The sequence below is a fragment of the Anabrus simplex genome, chromosome 5 (genome assembly GCF_040414725.1).
Source record: "Anabrus simplex isolate iqAnaSimp1 chromosome 5, ASM4041472v1, whole genome shotgun sequence".
NCBI lineage: Eukaryota > Metazoa > Arthropoda > Insecta > Orthoptera > Tettigoniidae > Anabrus > Anabrus simplex.
In genome coordinates, this window is record NC_090269.1 from 972,679 (window position 1) to 995,294 (window position 22,616).

The following is a 22,616-nucleotide window of genomic DNA, read 5'->3' on the forward strand; positions in this document are numbered from 1 at the left end:
AGTTAGCTGGAAAATTTATAATGTCCAATAACGGACCATTTATATTGGTATTATAAATTTACTCATTCGGAACAAATATTTCAGATTCCCTATGGGAATCAACATCTATATCATCTGATGGCCAGCAGGCATCAATTTTTGATAATGGGACAAAGTGTCGCAGAGTTCATTGGCACTGCCGGTGGCTACAATTAGCCTACGCAGTGGCCTCCACGGTATACACTAGCCAGCGTCTTGGTAGGTGTGCTAGGTACCAACTGATGAGCCCAGCCTAGCACACGAGGGCGAAATGCTGGCAACCAGGAATGAGTTAGCTGGAAAATTTATAATGTCCAATAACGGACCATTTATATTGGTATTATAAATTTACTCATCCCGAACAAATTTTTCAGATTCCCTATGGGAATCAACATCTATATCATCTGATGGCCAGGCAGGCATCAATTTTTGAAAATGGGACAAAGTGTCTCATAGTGCATTGGCACTGCCGGTGGCTACAATTAGCTTATGCAGTGGCCTCCACGGTATGCACTAGCCAGCATCTTGGTAGGTGTGCTAGGTACCAACTGATGAGCCCAGCCTAGCACACGAGGGCGAAACGCTGGCAACCAGGAATGAGTTAGCTGGAAAATTTATAATGTCCAATAACGGACCATTTATATTGCTATTATAAATTTACTCATTCGGAACAAATATTTCAGATTCCCTATGGGAATCAAAATCTATATCATCTGATGGCCAGGCAGGCATTAATTTTTGATAATGGGACAAATTGTCTTATAGTGCATTGGCACTGCCGGTGGGTACAATTAGCCTACGCAGTGGCCTCCACGGTATGCACTAGCCAGTGTCTGGGTAGGTGTGCTAGGTACCAACTGATGAGCCCAGCGTAGCACACAAGGGTGAAACGCTGGCAATCAGGAATGAGTTAGCTGGAAAATTTATAATGTCCAATAACGGACCATTTATATTGGTATTATAAATTTACTCATTCGGAACAAATATTTCAGATTCCCTATGGGAATCAACATCTATATCATCTGATGGCCAGCAGGCATCAATTTTTGATAATGGGACAAAGTGTCGCAGAGTTCATTGGCACTGCCGGTGGCTACAATTAGCCTACGCAGTGGCCTCCACGGTATACACTAGCCAGCGTCTTGGTAGGTGTGCTAGGTACCAACTGATGAGCCCAGCCTAGCACACGAGGGCGAAATGCTGGCAACCAGGAATGAGTTAGCTGGAAAATTTATAATGTCCAATAACGGACCATTTATATTGGTATTATAAATTTACTCATTCGGAACAAATATTTCAGATTCCCTATGGGAATCAACATCTATATCATCTGATGGCCAGGCAGGCATCAATTCTTGATAATGGGACAAAGTGTCTCATAGTGCATTGGCACTGCCGGTGGCTCCAGTTAGCCTACGCAGTGGCCTCCACGGTATGCACTAGCCAGCGTCTGGGTAGGTGTGCTAGGTACCAACTGATGAGCCCAGCCTAGCACACAAGGGCGAAACGCTGGCAACCAGGAATGAGTTAGCTGGAAAATTTATAATGTCCAATAACGAACCATTTACACTGACTGACAGAGCAAATGCAACACCAAGAAGGAGTGCCAATTGCAGGGTAGACTGACGTCACTGAGGTATGCTCATGATGTGAAATGCGCCGCTGTGCTGCGCACGTAGCGAACAATAAATGGGACACGGCGTTGGCGAATGGCCCACTTCGTACCGTGATTTCTCAGCCGACAGTCATTGTAGAACGTGTTGTCGTGCGCCACAGGACACATGTATAGCTAAGAATGCCGGGCCGCCGTCAACAGAGGCATTTCCAGCAAACAGGAGACGACTTTATGAGGGGTATGGTGATCGGGCTGAGAAGGGCAGGTTGGTCGCTTCGTCAAATCGCAGCCGATACCCATAGGGATGTGTCCATGGTGCAGCGCCTGTGGCGAAGATGGTTGGCGCAGGGACATGTGGCACGTGCGAGGGGTCCAGGCGCAGCCCGAGTGACGTCAGCACGCGAGGATCGGCGCATCCGCCGCCAAGTGGTGGCAGCCCCGCACGCCACGTCAACCGCCATTCTTCAGCATGTGCAAGACACCCTGGCTGTTCCAATATCGACCAGAACAATTTCCCGTCGATTGGTTGAAGGAGGCCTACACTCCCGGCGTCCGCTCAGAAGACTACCATTGACTCCACAGCATAGACGTGCACGCCTGGCATGGTGCCGGGCTAGAGTGACTTGGATGAGGGAATGGCGGAACGTCGTGTTCTCCGATGGGTCACGCTTCTGTTCTGTCAGTGATAGTCACCGCAGACGAGTGTGGCGTCGGCGTGGAGAAAGGTCAAATCCGGCAGTAAATGTGGAGCGCCCTACCGCTAGACAACGCGGCATCATGGTTTGGGGCGCTATTGCGTATGATTCCACGTCACCTCTAGTGCGTATTCAAGGCATGTTAAATGCCCACCGCTACGTGCAGCATGTGCTGCGGCCGGTGGCACTCCCGTACCTTCAGGGGCTGCCCAATGCTCTGTTTCAGCAGGATAATGCCCGCCCACACACTGCTCGCATCTCCCAACAGGCTCTATGAGGTGTACAGATGCTTCCGTGGCCAGCGTACTCTCCGGATCTCTCACCAATCGAACACGTGTGGCATCTCATTGGACGCCATTTGCAAACTCTGCCCCAGCCTCGTACGGACGACCAACTGTGGCAAATGGTTGACAGAGAATGGAGAACCATCCCTCAGGACACCATCCGCACTCTTATTGACTCTGTACCTCGACGTGTTTCTGCGTGCATCGCCGCTCGCAGTGGTCCTACATCCTACTGAGTCGATGCCGTGCGCATTGTGTAACCTGCATATCGGTTTGAAATAAACATCAATTATTTGTCCGTGCCGTCTCTGTTTTTTCCCCAACTTTCATCCCTTTCGAACCACTCCTTCTTGGTGTTGCATTTGCTCTGTCAGTCAGTGTATATTGGTAATATAAATTTACTCATTCGGAACAAATATTTCAGATTCCCTATGGGAATCAACATCTATATCATCTGATGGCCAGGCAGGCATCAATTTTTGATAATGGGACAAAGTGTCTCATAGTGCATTGGCACTGCTGGTGGCTACAATTAGCCTACGCAGTGGCCTCCACGGTATGCACTAGCCAGCGTCTTGGTAGGTGTGCTAGGTACCAACTGATGAGCCCAGCCTAGCACACGAGGGGGAAATGCTGGCAACCAGGAATGAGTTAGCTGGAATATTTATAATGTCCAATAATGGACTATTTATATTGGTATTATAAATTTACTCATTCGGAACAAATATTTCAGATTCCCTATGGGAATCTACATCTATATCATCTGATGGCCAGGCAGGCATCAATTTTTGATAAAGGGACAAAGTGTCTCATAGTGCATTGGCACTGCCGGTAGCTACAATTACCCTACGCAGTGGCCTCCACGGTATGCACTAGCCAGCGTCTGGGTAGGTGTGCTAGGTACCAACTGATGAGCCCAGCCTAGCACACGAGGGTGAAACGCTGGCAACCAGGAATGAGTTAGCTGGAAAATTTATAATGTCCAATAACGGACCATTTATATTGGTATTATAAATTTACTCATTCGGAAAAAATATTTCAGATTCCCTATGGGAATCAACATCTATATCATCTGATGGCCAGGCAGGCATCAATTTTTGATAATGGGTCAAAGTGTCTCATAGTGCATTGGCACTGCTGGTGGCTACAATTAGCCTACGCAGTGGCCTCCACGGTATGCACTAGCCAGCGTCTTGGTAGGTGTGCTAGGTACCAACTGATGAGCCCAGCCTAGCACACGAGGGCGAAACGCTGGCAAACAGGAATGAGTTATTACATGTAACTAATCTCATTATTAAACCCGTATTGAACTATGCTATAATATACTAACAATTTGTTGGTTATTTTGATCCACCTTTTCAAATTTGTATTGAAAAGGTGGATCAAAATAACCAACAAATTGTTAGTATATTAAGGAATGAGTTAGCCGGAAAATTTATAATGTCCAATAACGGACCATTTATATTGGTATTATAAATTTACTCATTCGGAAAAAATATTTCGGATTCCCTATGGGAATCAACATCTATATCATCTGATGGCCAGGCAGGCATCAATTTTTGATAATGGGACAAAGTCTCTTAGTGCATTGGCACTGCCGGTGGCTACAATTAGCCTACGCAGTGGCCTCCATGGTATGCACTAGCCAGCATCTTGGTAGATGTGCTAGGTACCAAATGATGAGCCCAGCCTAACACACGAGGGTGAAACGCTGGCAACCAGGAATGAGTTAGCTGGAAAATTTATAATGTCCAATAACGGACCATTTATATTCGTATTATAAATTTACTCATTCGGAACAAATATTTCAGATTCCCTATGGGAATCAACATCTATATCATCTGATGGCCAGGCAGGCATCAATTTTTGATAATGGGACAAAGTGTCTCATAGTGCATTGGCACTGCCGGTGGCTACAATTAGCTTACGCAGTGGCCTCCATGGTATGCACTAGCCAGCGTCTTGGTAGGTGTGCTAGGTACCAACTGATGAGCCCAGCCTAACACACAAGGGCGAAACGCTGGCAACCAGGAATGAGTTAGTTGGAAAATTTATAATGTCCAATAACGGACCATTTATATTGGTATTATTAATACTGAAAGCCACAGGAGTGTGTAATAAAGATGTGGGGTATGCAATTTTAGTGTGGTTTGAAGCAATTTGAGTTAAATGAAAATATCTGCATGAATAGGTGAAACATAAATAATTTTGAGTTTAATACTAGTGTTTTAATGTTCCTTCGGTTACCATCGATCTTATGAATCTGACCATCAGAATTCTCTCCCACGTGATTTCCATGGCATTTGAAAAACCAATGACAAGGATCTTGTAGATTTTAAGCCTTCCAAAATCCACGAGAAGTAGTACTACATCTAACAATGTATATCTCTCAAATTTTCAAATACTCAAAACAACTGCACCACAGCGCAAAGTTTTTGTAATATAGTCATGTGAATGTTCAGTTTGTGTAGATATGTGTAACTGGCCCATGATCCAGGTCACTGAAGGATTGTGAATATATTTATTCATTTATTCGTGTTGCTGAAGAAGGAATAGTAAGTTATATTCCCCTGTTTATATTTGTTGAGAAGAGCTGTGGTAGAAGAGACGCATTACACCTAAAATAAATTAGAGTAATTTATAAATTCCTATGTGTAACGCTATAGGCCTACTTTTATTTGCTTTTACAGTAAAATAAACAGTTGTAGATTATGGAAGTTTGATAAACTTTCATACAAAATGGTGACATCCCACTACATACTGTTTGAATATGCCTCGACTAATCTTCGCGAAACGCAATATGAATGTTTTGTAATCAACAAGTGAACAGGGCAGAATAGATGTTAATATCACAAACAATAGGGAACTTGCTGTAGAAAGACCCCCCTGAAGGGCTCTGGCCTACCAAGCGACCGCTGCTCAGCCCGAAGGCCTGCAGATTACAAGGTGTCATGTGGTCAGCACGACGAATCCTCTCGGCCGTTATTCCTGGCTTTCTAGACCGGGGCTGCTATCTCACTGTCAGATAGCTCCTCAATTCTAATCACGTAGGCTGAGTGGACCTCGAACCAGCCCTCAGGTCCAGGTAAAAATCCCTGACCTGGCCGGTAATCGAACCCCTCCCTACACCACGGGGCCGGCGCAGTACAAAGAGGTAACTATAATTATTACTACTGTATAGTTTATTATACAAAGTTGAAATATGTGTATTGTTAAGTAGGTTTTGTAGATAATCCAATGTCCTTCAGAGAAGAAAATGAATGCTAATTCTTTTGTGTTACGAACTACAAAAATGATACCAGCAGAATTACTCATCCTTCACATGAGGTAAGGAAGCAACTCCCTGCCTGTCATCAGTTCACAAGCTGCATAAAACAAAAACAGGAATTATCAGTCCATGTTCGAGATTATGGCTAGAACCTATGATACGCAATTCACTACACACAGTATCTTCCTGGCGACACCTGCCTGTGCTATGTTAAAGTAGCAAGGATAAATGGTAACTTGCCTTGTTAGCCACCACATGGTGAGGAGCCAGTATTTTGTCTATAGAACAATGTATACAAGAATGTTTAAATAATACAGAATTAGACTTGTTACATCGGACATGCACAATCTGTCACATTCAGTCATTTAACCAAAAGAGCAAAATGAAAGGCAGAGTTGTCAACAGTTCTATCTCAGAAATATAGGATTTGCCTGATCTAACACTGAGGAAGCCGAGGCCAAGCAGCACAAAAAGACAACTATCATAGTTGGCACCATCTAGTGCTCTTAAAATGTCACCATTTTTGTTTTAATTTTGTTCCTTTATTTTATTCCTTAAGTGGTTCAATTCTGAAGAGGTTACTTATGACCCAACTTCAGTGATTAGTTGAATGAGTGAGTAGTAGTTTTGAGTTTATATCAATGATTGCTGAGTTCACCAACAGTGCAGGTATCAGCTCATGTTTTCAGGACAAGCCATCAGAACAAAGACTGTGAAAGAGCTGTAGGAGACAAAGATGACCATTAGAGAGCAGTTGAGACGTCATGCAGACAACTCTATATAATATCACCAGAATGTAGGGAGCTGTGCTTTAATGAGGTGAGGAAGAATTAAAACACTACAACTGAGGGAATATAACACTACGGATTGATCACTGCTGGGGTTGAAATTTCAGGATCTGAAGATCATGGGTCCCAGCACAACAGAGATTGTCAGATTTTCTAAGGGCAAAATACAGTAAATTTCTAGCCCATAAAACAATTTGAGAGCATGGAGATCTTTGTTAACTAATCCTATAGTGAATCAGATCATGGAGTAAAGGACAGAATCCAGGCGGGCTTACCATGTTATTCTTCCAGCAGAAAAAGTTTAAGAACAAAATTTCTACCTAATGACAAGAGAAAGATATTTAATGTCATCCTACTCAATGGCTCTGAAGCATGACCTCCCATGGAAAGTGACCACAAAAACGTGGATAAAATAGGTAGAAACATTTGGAAGCTATGTAACCAATGGAAGAAAATTGGGTTTGACGGAAAAGACCAATGGACGAGCTGTACCGAGACATGGACGGAGAATTAATCACCTTTCTAACTGGATGCAGATTCATGCAAGAAAGGTCAACAGCAAGTGCATTGAAAATGAGACTCTCAGATAAACTAGACGGAAATGGTGACTCGATATAGAATGAAAGTTACCATGTTACAGTCCTTCTGAAGTTGTGCCGTCTATGCAGCCTGCTCATCAATATTGACATGGTGATTGTGCTACCAAAATATGAAAGTGAAATTCTAACAGAATAATGATTTTAAAAGGCGAATCTGGGAGCTCCACCAGATATTTTTCACATCCCTACAATGATATGCTGTGTAAAGATTTCGGACTGCCAAACTAACTACACTAACAGGGATCAAGCCCAAAAATAACTTGTCAACAGAACTCGAGAATGACCTGTGCAAAATATCAACAGATACTATAAGAATCTCCATGGGGAGAAACATTCCATTTGAATGTTCTACGATGTTGACATATAAAACAGACCTTCTGACAGTGTGTCTTTCTACAATTTCCTCTACATCACACCAAGAACAGACAGCTAAGGTGGGATAGGGTGAGGAGTTATAGCCTTAATTAAGGTACATTTGCCCGGTGTGAAAGAGGTGGAAACACATCTTCAGGCTTGCCACATTATAACCTTAATTACGGTACATTTGCCTGGTGTGAAAGAGATGGAAACACATCTTCAGGCTTGCCACGTTATAGCCTTAATTAAGGTACATTTGCCTGGTGTGAAAGAGATGGAAACACATCTTCAGGCTTGCCACGTTATAGCCTTAATTAAGGTACATTTGCCTGGTGTGAAAGAGGTGGAAACACATCTTCAGGCTTGCCACATTATAGCCTTAATTAAGGTACATTTGCCTGGTGTGAATCAGGTGGAAACACATCTCCAGGCCTGCCAACCGTGAAGTTCAAACACACTATCTTTTGAGTGCAAGCTGACAGCTACATAACTCAAACGGTGCAGCCATTCGCTGAGAACCAAATAGTGTGGCCGCAAGTGAAACAACATACAAACTCTGTGAATGTGTATGATCACATCTTGTTACTGCTTCACAGGGCCTGTTGTTATTGACTGCCAGTTTTCTTTTATTCGTGGCTTATTTTATTACTATTATCTACTTGTTAAAAAATCAGTACTGTTATAAACGAGACTATAATATCAGTCGTACATCCCCTTCTCTACCTGAAACCCATTCACCCTTTGATTGCGTTGGGAAAGTGAAGAATGTTGGGAAGAAGATGGTGACATATAACATTTAGAAAAATGTGTAGTAAACATATACATTTTGAAATGAAAGATTCATTAGATTACTAATATAGGGCACCAGGAAATATTGTCCGCAGCGCCTATGTGCTGCTGCGCGAGGTAGCATGAGCAGTTAAGTTGGCAGCATGGCTGCTGTGGCTTGTATCGAAACAAAACAAACAAACAAACTCTGTACTCACCACAGCAATGCATAACAGATGCTGGAAGTGTTGTCCTTAAACATGTCTACATATATTGTCGAAGAATTTCACTGCATTATATCGGAAATTTCATCACGTTTTTTGTCTGCTAAAAACGTAGGTCTGGCTGTTCCCGATACATCATGAACTGAGCCGGTCACATGCAATTTACCGTACTTATCAAATCCCGAATTGTATCCCGGTTTGAACACTTTGAATTAGGAAACCACACTTGTAATTTTAGTTTTGCATTCTCTGTAAACCAATCGCCTTTGCGAAAAATGTGTTCCGCCGAAAAAGCTCTCTCTTCAGTAGTAAACGTTACCGCCCGTATCATGTTGCACTATTCCAATAATCTATCTGAATACTGGCTTACTGCTATCCTGTTGACCTTGGACTGTCAATCACTGAGGCTGACAGATGTGACACAGTGCTGCCAACTAAACTGCTGTAGCTACCTTACGCAGCAGCACGAATGCACTACGGAGAACATTTTCTGAAGCCTGTTACTTGTATCATTTGTTTCAATTCCTCAGTTATAGCTTTCCTGAATGGTTTGACAATGAATTCTACTTAGTGTCTAGTTACCTTAAACAGATACTGCAAATTTCTCAAGGACTCGTCAGAAGCATATAAAGTAACTGCTAATCCTTTTGTCCACAGATACAGACTGTTCTTCTATTGGCCGAATTACATAAAGGAGACATTCTACTGAAATGTGTGTACTAACAACCGACTTCTCATTTTTTAAAATATTCAGTAAATTCCATGCACCTCTTACAATTCTGTACCTAAAAGAATCCATCTGCTGCCACTGTTACTGATATAATTTCTCCTTCGGCATACAACACCATCCCTTCACAATTAAAGAAGTAACCACGACTCAAAAGAGATTTACTATGGGGACACTTCTACATTCAGCATTTACTATACTGAAACCACATTTGCTTCCTCTAAGCATTGTTACACTGCTTGGCTCCACTCAGACATGGTTGGCTTACTGACTACATCAAGTGGCAGAGTAAATACACTTGTCTCCGCTGTGCAGAAGTGTTTGTGAAAGCTCCAGTTAGAGTGCAGGCTTTCCAGCAGAAAATTTTAGACATTCATCTTTCTCCACAACCTGCCCTCACTCGTTGGGAAAATTCGCCAGGAGCAGCAGATTAAAAGTCAACACTTTGAAGTAGATAAACAAATTGTTGGAACCTTAGAGGATGGTGCATTTTGTCTCGTCGAAGTCAAGAAACTTCTTAATTATTCTGCAGAACAGAATGACTTCATGTATACAAAATTTCACTCAACAATAATTCAAATTTCATCCCTGGTCTTCAAAGTTATCAGATACTTCTCAATGAACAACTTAAGCTACCGAACTTAGCAAAGTGGAAGCTTTCTCAAGCACCTTGAACTGTGAGATGAAAGTGAAAAATATATTGGACAAGGAGTTGCAGGATAAAAACTGGACTGAAGATATTAATCACTGCTGCTAGCACTTAATGAGACGACAACAAATGTGGAACTGAATAACCACTTTGTCTCATTCTAAGTCTAAAATACAGTCAATGCAGAACACTGCTTATCAGCTTGCAAACGAATTCTGAGTGACAATATCTACAACTCCTCCGTGGTTGCATTTTGAGCTATATGATCCTGTTCATATAAACTTTAAAAGAACAACTGTATCCTTGAAAATGTTGTAATTTAGATTTATATTTTCATCGGCATTATCAATAATTCAATTTCTCTTCAATATTGTGAGTGTGCCAGCTCCTGGGATATTTGAAGCAATAAAATAAAATAAGTGAATAAATATATAAATAGTGCTTGAAATATATAATCAAGCAAATTATGACACTCTGAAAGTGCAAAATATGAGTTAGTATATTTTTAATGTCACTAAAGAAATGCAATACCTTGTAGTATGTTACGGAATACCCTCTCGCTGGCGTTGGACAAGCAAGCTGGTTTACCATAACATAATCTCATCAGCTTTTGCAGAGTTTTACTTATTATTATCATATTTTAAATAGGTTTGAATGAAGAAGGAGATGCTTAGTGTCAATTAATTAATTATATGATCATAATTTAACAGAGTTTGATTTGTTACACTTTCTTGATATGTGATTTAATATATTATAATGAACATTGAAAACTACTTTAGGTGCATGAGATCACTGAAGAGTTTGATACATCATGTAACTAATTATTATTGTCATTGTTGCTGTATTATTATTATCATATTCTAAAATGTTCTAGAAACATTTTACAGCTGTCTAATGAGTATTAGCAAATTAATATATTATACATTTATATCGGAGTTTGACATGAGCTTTGATGATATGGTACAAAATTTAATGAAGTAGAACAAAGACCAGGGTATCTTTTAGGTGTACAGGAACACTGAGGTTATCACGCTTGGCTTTCTTCGTGATGCAAATATTTGATTCCTTTATACTGAATGATTTTTCATTACTTTTGATGCATAATATTTTAAGATCAGTGCAGATGTAAGTGAAATTAAGGGCATTGTTACATAAGTGCTTGTGTCTAACTGAATTTTCGTGTCATTTTTACCTAGTGTGGAAATAATGTTTTCTTTGGCCGATGCATGTGGCATTACAATTTGGTTCGTGGCATTTAAGTTCATTTATTTATATCTTAAATCCTTGCTTTTTAGAATATGTTAACTATTGTTTTCATTCAAAAATTCACAAAATTGAGAACTACAAATTTATCCGTGTCGGGTGAGGGCTTGATTAGTTTTTGTTTTTTAATAACCCGTCTATTATATTGGGTGGATGGATTTTCCCCCACACAATTTGTTTTGTTGTTTGCATTTTGTTTGGTTCATTGGTATGGGTCTAGCTCTCTCCAACATTGGGTTCATTCCTGCTAATTCGTGTGTATTGGGTGGTTGAAATAGTCTACTGTCCATGATGTTTGAGCGGATTTCCTGTTTATCTTGCATAACAATTTATCTTTATGCTGTTGTATGCCTTTTCTAAGTTTATACAGTCATCACTTTATCTCTCCCATATTCCCAGCTCTTTCCAATGATCTGTCTCAGAATGAAAATGGGTTCCACTGTTGAACTTCTATTTCTGAATCCAAATTGTTCCTCTTGTAACAGACTTTCTGCCTTTTACCAAGTTCTTCTCCCCAATATCCTTCCATTAACTTGGCAACATGGGAGATAATGGTGATTCCTCGGTAGTTACAGCATATGTTATCTCCTTTCTTGAATACTGGTATTAAAACCCCTTTTCCACAATCCTGGAGTCCTGCAGACTTGAGCATTTCTATGGCTTCTTCATCTATTCCCACAGTTTGTAAAATCTTCATCTTGCAGCTGCCCATTCCACCTCTGTCATTATAATGCCTGATTCTTTCTTTGCTGCTGCCAGGATACCTTCTCCACATGTCAGTTTTCTTACATACAGCACTTCACTGAAATACTCTTTCCGTGATTTACTTATTTCTTCCAGGTGTGTCAGTGTAACTCACTTATTGCTCACAAACCCTATGTCCACAGTTTCATTCTCAACAATAATAACTTTTTCCCACAATTCTCTTTCACTTTCTGGGTGCCCAACTTCTCTTTACCATTTGCAAACACTTTCCACTTCTATCTATCTTGCTCTACTCTCTTCAGTATATTGTATTTTCCATTCATTCCAAATTTTATTTTTGTTTCACTCTATCACCATCTCTTATATTTCCCGATATTGCGCCGCAAGTTTTCACTGCACACCTTACAGATTCACTCTTAAAATTACTCAGTTCTTAGTCATCATGACCAATATCTGTTTTTGGCATCCATTTGTAGTTTTTTCCTAAACTCTTCCTGAACCTCAGTTCCTGTCAATCACCTGTCCCTAACCTCTCCTTTTCTTTTTTCTTGTAGGTTTGTGACCTTGCCTAATTTCAACATTGCTATCACTCCTCTAAGGTCACCCCCCAAAGGCTCCCTCAGGCATAGTTGTAATAACTGTAACATATTTCCAATGGCCTTTCTTCACTAATATGCAATCAATCAATGTTTCTGTCCTACTGCCTCCCCATCCATACCTGGTAATTTGAATATTTTGCTTCGGGAAGCATCTACTTCTTATTATTAGCTTGTTCCTCTGGCAGAAGTAGATTAACATATCCCCTACTTTACTCTTATTGCCACGCCTATATGGCCCCAAAATCCCCGGTCTCTCTTTCCACTTGTTCATTCAGATTTCCCATTATCGTATTTCTATGTATTTCTCCATTTCTTCAAGAAATTCTTCTTTTTTACTTCCAGTTGGTGGAGCATACACTTGGAACAGATCATGTGTTTCTGTCTCAAACTATTTCCTTGCTATGATCATTCCGTCACTGATCTTCTTCACCTCTTTCACATATCCCAGCACATCCTCTCTAATGATCATTCCTACTCTGTTGACTGCATCCTGTCCTTCACAATAAAACGGCCTGTATCCATCCTTCAGTTCTCTTTCCCCTCTTTCTCTCCTTTTCGTTTCACTAATGCCAAGGATAGCTATGTTCTTCTCTTTCATGACCTCTATCAGCTCAATTGACAGCATAAATGCCTTTGATTGCCTTTAACACAATCACTTCATGTTTAATGCTACTGTGCACTTCCTTAGAAATCAGATATAAATCACCGTCAACAAAAGTAAACCAACCAGTCACAACTACTGTGAACCGCTCTGAAATAAAGGCAACATATGGAATGGCAACCAGAACATTCATGCAGAGTTTTCAGTGAAGCATTCTAAAAATAATTTTTCTCAACAACAATGACATTAGAACGGAGATTTTGTGTGGTGAATATCGAAACATAAGGGAATATTTCGAGGCATTCACACTACGCATTTTCCCTAAAAAAACTGGTGTCTCAATACATTTATCTTTGCTCCAATTTAGTTGTTTCCAAGGCCTACAAACCTGGAACATCAGAATAGGGAGGGCATAGTAGGCCTTAATTTCATCCTCATTAGTGTCAAACCACTTCTCACTGTCTTTTTCATTGTGGGCCTGATAATTTTTCCAAAATGTAAATATTTGTTTCCTGTGCAAAGTGGGAAACAACGGGTCAATTAAACTCCAAGAACACATACAACTCTGATACAGAATCATCTAGTTTTCTTTCAGTTCTTCTGATACCCCTGGAGAGCCTGTAAAATGATGAATCTTTTGTTGGTTTCACTACTTCTAAACCACACCCAGTCACTACGTTTCGCTTTTACACTCGTACAATATCACAGATGCTCATAACAGATGAACGGTCACTTTCACTTAAAATCATTTCTTTAACATTATCTTCATCCTTATCACTGTCCTTTGAATCACTGTCTAAAACACTTCTAATTAACTCAGCAACAGCACTGCTGTCACTTGCCTATACTACGCTCAGAGCCATGGCTAGGAGACTGACTGACACCTGATGAAATCTTTATAAAGCTAAAATTAAGTGTATCCTTCTAATTTAATACATCATATAATTCCATCATTAGATGAAGTAATCAAATTCAAACATGTTTCGGCTCATTTGAGCTATCTTCAGTGAAAAAAGGAGGGGTTGAATTAATATACATAATACAAGGTAAAAATATGCCAAAAACATAATGAAGGAACAAATGAAAAAACAAAAGAGACCATGCATCTGTCATCTGTTCTAACACAGCTTCTCACTTTTTGTCACAGCTCTCCCAACCTTTTGAATTAAGGCAAACAAACCAGCCAACAATGTGAAAATAATCGAGAATGGGATCGCTAGATATTGAGAATACAGCTATTCTAAACTTTTAAATTTCATCGGTGTTTTTCCATCACTTGTCACATGCATTTTGCCTGCAAATTATCTCAGGCTTGGTTCCTCCTAGCCATTCGCTGTGATGGTGCTTCTACAAAGGCAGACTTTCGACCTGAGTTTTCGACACAGTGATTTCGTCCTGTTTTGAATTGTTATAAAACCAAATTTTGTAAACTAGGAGGTCTGCAATCTTGCTATGGGCACTTATTGTTTGTTTCCATATGTATCAAACGTTTTTTCTTTTCTTTTCTTCTTAGGTTAACACAGTTTTTAGATTCAATTATGTTTTGTATTAACCCCTGTTTTCACTGAATTTTATCGCAGCGAGTTGTTTTTTGCTCCACACGATGTAAATATTGTATATTGTATTGCTTTTATTTCCATCAGGTCTCTCTTTTGTTTTTTCATTTGTTCCTTCATTATGTTTTTTGGCACATTTTCAGCTTGTATTATGTAAATTAGTTCAACCCCTCCCTTTTTTCACTGAAGATGGCTCAAATGAGCTGAAACATGTTTGAATTTGATTACTCCACCTAATGGTGGAATTAAATGATGTACTGAATTAGGAGGATACATTTAATTTTACCCTTTTAAAGTGAAACCATCAATTTCGAATGATTCTAATATCTTGTAATGATGAAATCTTTGTGATTTCAAAGGCTACAATTAGGCAATAAATAACAGTACAAGTTCTTAGCAGGAAAGTTGCAAAGAAGTCACACTCCCGTTCTATGCATAGAAGTTTGCAAAAGGTAAACCCTTGCAGGGGTGATCAAAATATAAGCTAGTATGTACGACTAGGCAGGACACATGAATGTTTCATTCTTTGAGTTGATGGCCTGGGCAACCCTTGCCTGAATGTTAAATGAGTTGAGGGAGTTCTTAATACCATAGACTACCAGTAAGTTTAAGAACTCCTCCCTCAGTACTCTGTCATATGCCTGCTCTAGATTTACAAAACATAAAAATAGCTGTATATTCCTCTCATAGGAATTCTCAAGGGCCTGGTTCATCCTGAGAGCTCCTTTGTGGTCTAAAACCACACTAGTTCATCAAACTAACAGCAACCTCTCTTCAAAAATGCCAGTGGACACTCTGTCTGGTATACTGTTTGATGAAATACTCTGGTAGTTGTAGAAATCCTACCTGTTCCCTTGCTTAGAGATATTGATGATGATGTTTGTTGTTTAAAGGGACCTCATAGCTACGTCATCAGCCCCTAGATGCAGTATTTTTACTGCTTTTGTCCAATCAGAAGGTATCTTAATAACATTCCATATTATTCTATGAAGCAATTTCACCGCTGCTTTCCAACCATATTTCACCATTTCAGGCCTAATTTCACCTAATCCTTCTGCTTTATGACAATGGAGTTTATTTGCCACCGCTTCTACTTCCTGAAGCGTAATTTTACAGAAATTATTGTCCTCATTGCCATGACCTTGGTTGTTTGCGATGTCAAATTTTCAAAATATGTCTTCCTACGGTCCAGAGATTACCTGGGGGTCTCTTACGAGTTGATGAGATTAATTTCCTTGTTCCTCTCCTTTTCCAAGAATCTTTATGACTGTCCTGGTTATTACCAATATCTTCCGATGACTTCATCTTCAATTCAACAATTGTTTTGTTCATCTATGTACAGTTCCCTGTCTGCATCAGTCCTTGTTTGGAACCATTTCTGATATGCCTCCTTGTTACAATATGCCTACGCATCACCATTCCATCAAGATGTTCACTTTTCCCCCATCTTTACACACAGTTGCTACTAGGCACTCCCTTACCATTCAACTATAGTATCCCAGTATGCTACCTATTACCTTCCTATATACTGAGCCTGTTTATTATATACTGTTCTGATTTCCTTACTAATCATAACCACAATATTTCCTGATCTTGGAGATTTTCAACCCTTATTCCTCTACAGAGAGATTCCACTTTCTGTGTCCTAGGTCTTTCACTGTACATATCAGAGGTCTGTATCATTAAAAAATCTCTGGAAAACCTGCACATTACTAACATATTTCCTGAATTAAAAGTAATTTATGAACCATTCTAATATGAATCTGGTGGCCCCACCCTCCTATGTGTAGCAGTGAGCAGCCTTATTCTTGAAGAATTATTCTTAACTGCTAATAACATACCAACACAGAAGTCCAATAAATTTTTTCATTCCTATTAGCTTCCAAATCTTCCCCACATTTTCCCACCATCCCTTGATATCACTGCACCCTTTTTTTTCAAACCCTTGCACTGAAACCGCCCATTAGCACTAATTGATACTCGCTGTTGACCATGACTACTATGTCTCACGTTCTTCAGAAAACTTGTCAACTTCATCCTCATCCACATCCTCACATGGTGAATACACTCAGAGAATTCTAATTCATCCACCAGCTAAATCTACCCACATCTTTTGCTCAGTTATGTGCCAAACAAAAACTGTCTTGCCTGCAACAGTCCTAAGCCACAGACCCTTTTTAATACCTGTTAAGAATACTGTATAAACTCCTATATCTTCCTCATTCTATTCTCTTAGCTCAATATCATAAATTCTTAAGACCTACAAACACATCCTCTTTGCTTAATCAGCCATTTCTAATTTCTTCCTTCCGTAAGTGCCATTAATATTCATAGCTTCCCTCAAATTTTATTTTGTTCCCAACATTGTTTCCAGGGAGTCCCTTGCATACAATAATAATAATAATAATAATAATAATAATAATAATAATGACTCAAATTTGGAAAAGAAAGAAAGGAGGTTCCTTAGAAAGATTCTTGGACCCATAAAATCATCAGACAAGTTTACGTTTCGCATGAGACCAAACCGAGAACTATACCAACAATTTGAAAACATCACCACCACAATGAAAAAGAGGAGATTGACGTTCTACGGTCATATTAAAAGGATGGGATCGGAGAGACTGGCCAACAGAATCCTCACCTTCCAGGAGAGCAGGAAGATTCAAGTCCCATGGGTAAAAGAAGTCCACCGAGATTTAGAAAAATGTGGGATCACGGCAGAAGATATAACAAACAGAAAAATATTCAGGCAGAGAGTTGCGGAGGTGAAGGACCTAGCTGATGAGAAAACGAGGAAGAATAGAGTATTCTCGGCAAAAGAACGGGCACGAGCAAGCCAACGGATGAAGGAATACTGGCAAAAAAGGAAGGAGAAAGAACTTGAGAAAGCAATGAAGTTGCGTATTCATAGCCCATAGATGGCTGAAACGAAAAGAAATAATAACAGAAGTGGGCTTGCTTAAGAAGTTCTGGGCTTAGTAAATTCTGTGAAGAAGAATGCTACCCCTCTTACTCATAATCCCAATTAGGATCTCTCTTCTAATGGGATAGGGACGGCAGAATGATAGTACAGTCCTAGCCACCTGAGCACAAGGACGGCCATGACTCACAATGTGTCTGAGATGCTGCTGCTATCTCCTGTTCCATTTCTGTACTTAATTATAATAGTTTCAATATCTGTATTGTTTACAATATATACTGAAATTAAACAACGTTGTAGTTTCAATTGACAATATATGAACATGGCCTCCTCTTTGCATTAATGGTGGTACAAAATGATTAATATTCTTTACAAAATTGAGAATGCTAACGAGAAAAGTTACAAATAACGTTTCAGATAATCAAACATGATGGCAAATATTGCAGTGAGAGGGAAAGAATGAAGAATTTTTTCACTGCTGACCAGAAGTATTATAACAAATCCACTTAAGCAACATTTTAATCATACATATATCTCCATTATAAACTGTTATTGCCGTTCATCACTCAGTCTGTGAATTTACAAAATGCTGCCACAATCCTCTATACTGTGGCCTTGTTTAGATCTATAACTCTTACTTTTTTTGCTAGTGGCTTTACGTCGCACCGACACACACATGGCGACGATGGGATAGAAAAGGCCTAGGAGTTGGAAGGAAGCGGCCATGGCATTACTCTTACTTTTAAATCATTTGAAACTGAGTCTAGCCATCATCATCCTCGTCTCCCTTTACTCCTCTTACGCTCCATAACAGGTTCCATTATTCTCTTCGTTAACATATCCTCCTTTCGCCTCACATGACACCACCATAGATAGTTTATGCGTAAAGCTTCATCCATCGAGTTCATTCATAGCTTATCCTTTATTTCCTCATTCTGGGTACCCTCCTGCCAATGTTCCCAACTACTTGTCATTCTTACTACTTTCGTGTCTGTTACTTGTGACTTATGAATAAGATATCCTAAGTCCACCCACCTTTCACTGCCGTACAAAAAGTTGGTCTGAAAACAGACCGATGTAGCTGACTTTTTACACAGTACTGTTGATCGCAAACAGCATTAGCTTTACTGCACCTTGATTCAATCTCATTTACAATACTACCATCCTGGGAGACACACATCCTAAATATTTGAAACTATCTACCTGTTCCAGACTTGTATCCCCAATCTGACATTCAGTTCTTTTGGATTTCTTACCTACTGACATTAATTTAGTCTTTGAAAGGCTAATTTTCATACCATACTCTTTGCACCTATTTTCAAGTTCCATGATATTAGAATGCAGGTTTTCGGTACAATCTGCCATTAAGAGCAAGTTGTCACCATTGACCAGATTGCTTACTACATTCCCACGTAACCGAATCCCTTCCTGCAACATTATGCCTTTTCAGCAGATGATCCATGAAAAGTAGGGTGTCCCTTATTTTTCAAAATTTTAATTTTGCAATGCATAGGTTATTGTTTTGTTCATTTGGGCCTAAAACACACAAAAACAATTTTTTTCCTTATTTGGAACAGTGCAACCCATGCTGACTCGCATGCAAACATGTCCATACAAGTTGCGTCACAAGAGTGGTGCGCTCTTATTGTTATTGTCACTTAGTTTTCGCTTATCGGGTAGCTATCACGGATTGTTTTATATTTTGAAGATGTCAGTGGAACTAAGGAGCAATAAAAAGAGCATTTTCTAGGTTGGTGAAGTAAATCACCAAATAACACGTGCAAAATTACGATCTAATCATCAAGTTCTTGCAGTTTTATTTTTCAACATACATGAGATTAAGTTGACTGTTAGTGAAAGCGCAAATCTTGTCATTCGGGAGTGCAATGTATTCTGGGAAAAGGCTAGAATACCTACCAGAGCTGTGCCTAATTGTGTTAAGAAGTAAGTGGATCTTTATCAGGTCTGGCGAGAACTGCAAAAAAAATAGCAAGAAGATTCAGGATTTATATAGGTCCCGTGAAGAGACCTTTCAACTTGAATTAGATAATTTATTCAATATCGCACATGCTGATGCTCTTGAAAGAATAAAAATCAAAGAAGATAAAATATATTTGCAAAAGCAAAGACAGCCAGGGCGTCCAGGGTGCCTAGCGGGTGTTGACAAAACGTTGGCTGATAATGAAGAGAGGACCAGGCTGAGAAAACTCGCAGAAGATAAAAAGAGACTAAAACAAATGCCTTCCGCGAGCTCATTGGTATCTGCAACTTTACAGACTTTTGATACACATGAAGAGGTAGAAGAACAATCCACAAGCTCAGAAGAAAGCCTGGAGAAATCTCTGCCATCCACATCTCAATTTGTAAGTTCTTTAGCTACGTCGACAAGAAGAGGAAGAAAAGATTTTATCACATCTAAATTAGTTGCAACTTTAGACAGATGTCAACTAAGCATCAGAGATTCTGTTTATATAATTCAGTCTGTAGTAGAAGCACTTGGTCTTAGTTCTGAAAATTACCTGATCAACAAATCTTTTATTCAACGCATTCGAACACAAATGAGAAAAGATAGAGCGAGATCCATTAAATCTGATTTTCAGAAGAACATGCCCGAAGTAGTTTTGTTCATTGGGATGGAAAACTGTTACCTGCTCTGGACGTAAGAAGTTCTAAAGAAGAACGCCTACCAAATTATTTCATATGATGAGGAAGAACAACTTCTTGCTGTGCCGAAGTTAGACAACTCTTCCGGCAAAGAGCAAGCGAAAGCAGTGTCAAATGCCCTTCATGACTGGAACCTGGATGATAAGGTACAAATAATGTGCTGTGATACAACAGCATCTAATACAGGACACTTGAACAGAGCTTGTGTGAGCAAAAACTAGAAAGAGAGTTGTTACTCTTTCCTAGCCGCCATCATATTTACGAAATGGTGCTCAAAAGTGTGTTTGAATCAAAGATCCAACAAATCACTAGCAGTCCTGATATTCCGCTATTGTCGCCATAAGACCTATCTGTGTTGGTGCGACGTAAAGCCCCTACCAAAAAAAAAAAAAAAAAAAAAAAAAAAAAAAAAAAAAAAAAAAAAAAAAGTTCCGCTATTCAAAAAGTTTAGAGACAACTGGAAAAATAGGCCTATTAATCCTAGCGCCATCGAACCATGCACTGATTTTGTCCAACAACATCTCTGTGAGGCAAATATTATTGAATTGGTGACGTTTTTTAACAATTAGCTGGCTACATCGACTGTACGATATGATTATCGCAAACTCATTGAGAACACTATTGTTTTTCTGGTGGGAGATATTAAAAATAAAATAAAAATCAGACCTCCTGGTGCAATGCATCAAGCACGATGGATGGCAAGAGCTATTTACTCCTTAAAAATGTGTTTACTCAAGTCCCAGTTTAAAATGAGTGCTAAGGACAAACAAGCTTTACAAGATGTTTGTTTATTCATTGTGGCAGTTTATGTGAAGCCCTGGCTTGGATGTAGTTTGGCAATAAAAGCGCCGAATCAAGATTTTTTTAAAGACCTTAAAAGATTACAAGAAAGTTGACAAGTTGATTTCCAATGCGGCTTTAAACAAGTTCAATCAACACTTGTGGTACTTGTCAGAGGAAATAGCAATCCTTTCAATTTTTGATAATGAAGGTGATGAGCAGACTAAAGGAAACACTGTAGAAAACTTACAAAAAGAAAGCTTTGGTGATTCCGGATAGAGATATGTTCCATCGAAAGAAGAGATATCTGGCTCTCTATATGGTACATAGTAGACTAGTAGTGTTTAATCTGGTATTTAATTTAGAACTTGTTTTATTTATAGGCACTACAAGTACATTTATCTTGTTTCAGGGAAATCTTTGAGTGATTTTGTTTCTGTCAAGAGTAAAGATTTATTTTCACGACTGAAACTTGACAGTGGTTTCCTTCAAGAAACTGTATCTTCACGGAAAGGCAACATGGCATTTGTGGAAGCTAAAAAGAAGGTTTCTACTTTAAAAGCAGTTAATGACACAGCAGAGAGAGCTGTTAAACTAATGACAGACTTTCATGGTTTGATTACCGCAGATGAAGAACAGAAGCAGTTCTTATTACATTGTGTGCAAGAACATAGAAAAATTTACCCAGACTGTAAAAAAAGAGACTTTGAAGAGGAAATATCCAAATGAATAACTATAAAAATTGTATCTAATTTGTTATTTACAAGAAGAGCATTATATAAATATCTGTTTTCATTTATATTTCTCTAAAATAATTGTTTCGAGTGATCATATACAGCTACATTTAAGAGACCCTTTAAGCAGCTATTTCTAAAACTTTTAGGTCCCGTCGGCACGGGTTAATATTAATGTAGGAAGTTGAAATTCTGTACTTGGGTAACTAATAGACTAATAAACACAATAACGGGGTATGCATTTCAATAAACAAAAAAAATTTTTTTCCCTTTTAAGGGACACCCTAATGTAAGCTATGAACAACAAAGGTCTAACACCTGTCAGTACCTTGAACCAAGAACTCAGTCTACCATCAGTTCTCAATGAAACCCAATTGTCAACACAAATGTTTTAATCCCATACAGCGAACATTTTTCCCTAGGTACTCTGTCATATGCTTTTTCTAGATCTACAAAACATCTGTCTATTTCCCTCGTAGCATTTTTCAGTTACCTGGCACATACTGAAAATCTGATCCTAACATCCCCTCTCTGGTCTGAAACCACACTGGTTTTCATCTAACTTAGTCACAACCACAGATCGCACCCTCCCTTCCCAAGGGCCAGTGAACACATTGCCTGGTGTAATTGTCAATGAAATACTTCGATAACTGTTGCAGTCCTGTCTGTTCCCTTGCTTACGGATAGGTGCAATTGCTACTTTTGTCCAATCAGAAGGCACCTTACTACCACACCATACTAATCTTATTACTCTATGAAGCCAAATCATCCATGTCTTCCCACTATATTTCACAATTTCAGG

The 22,616-nt window shown here is 39.4% G+C and overlaps 2 protein-coding genes across 2 annotated transcripts in view; one reads left to right on the plus strand and one right to left on the minus strand.

Moving 5' to 3' along the window:
• LOC136873653 (zinc finger protein 25) overlaps nt 1–9,376 on the plus strand; it is a 114,784-nt gene extending 105,408 nt beyond the window's left edge. Inside the window, exon 5 of the mRNA XM_067146723.2 lies at nt 9,274–9,376. Within this exon, the coding sequence (XP_067002824.2) occupies nt 9,274–9,325 (52 nt within the window). The 3' untranslated portion in view covers nt 9,326–9,376. The remainder of the gene's footprint in view (nt 1–9,273) is intronic.
• LOC136873652 (gastrula zinc finger protein XlCGF57.1) overlaps nt 1–22,616 on the minus strand; it is a 79,992-nt gene that overhangs the window by 9,470 nt on the left and 47,906 nt on the right. The window lies entirely within an intron of this gene.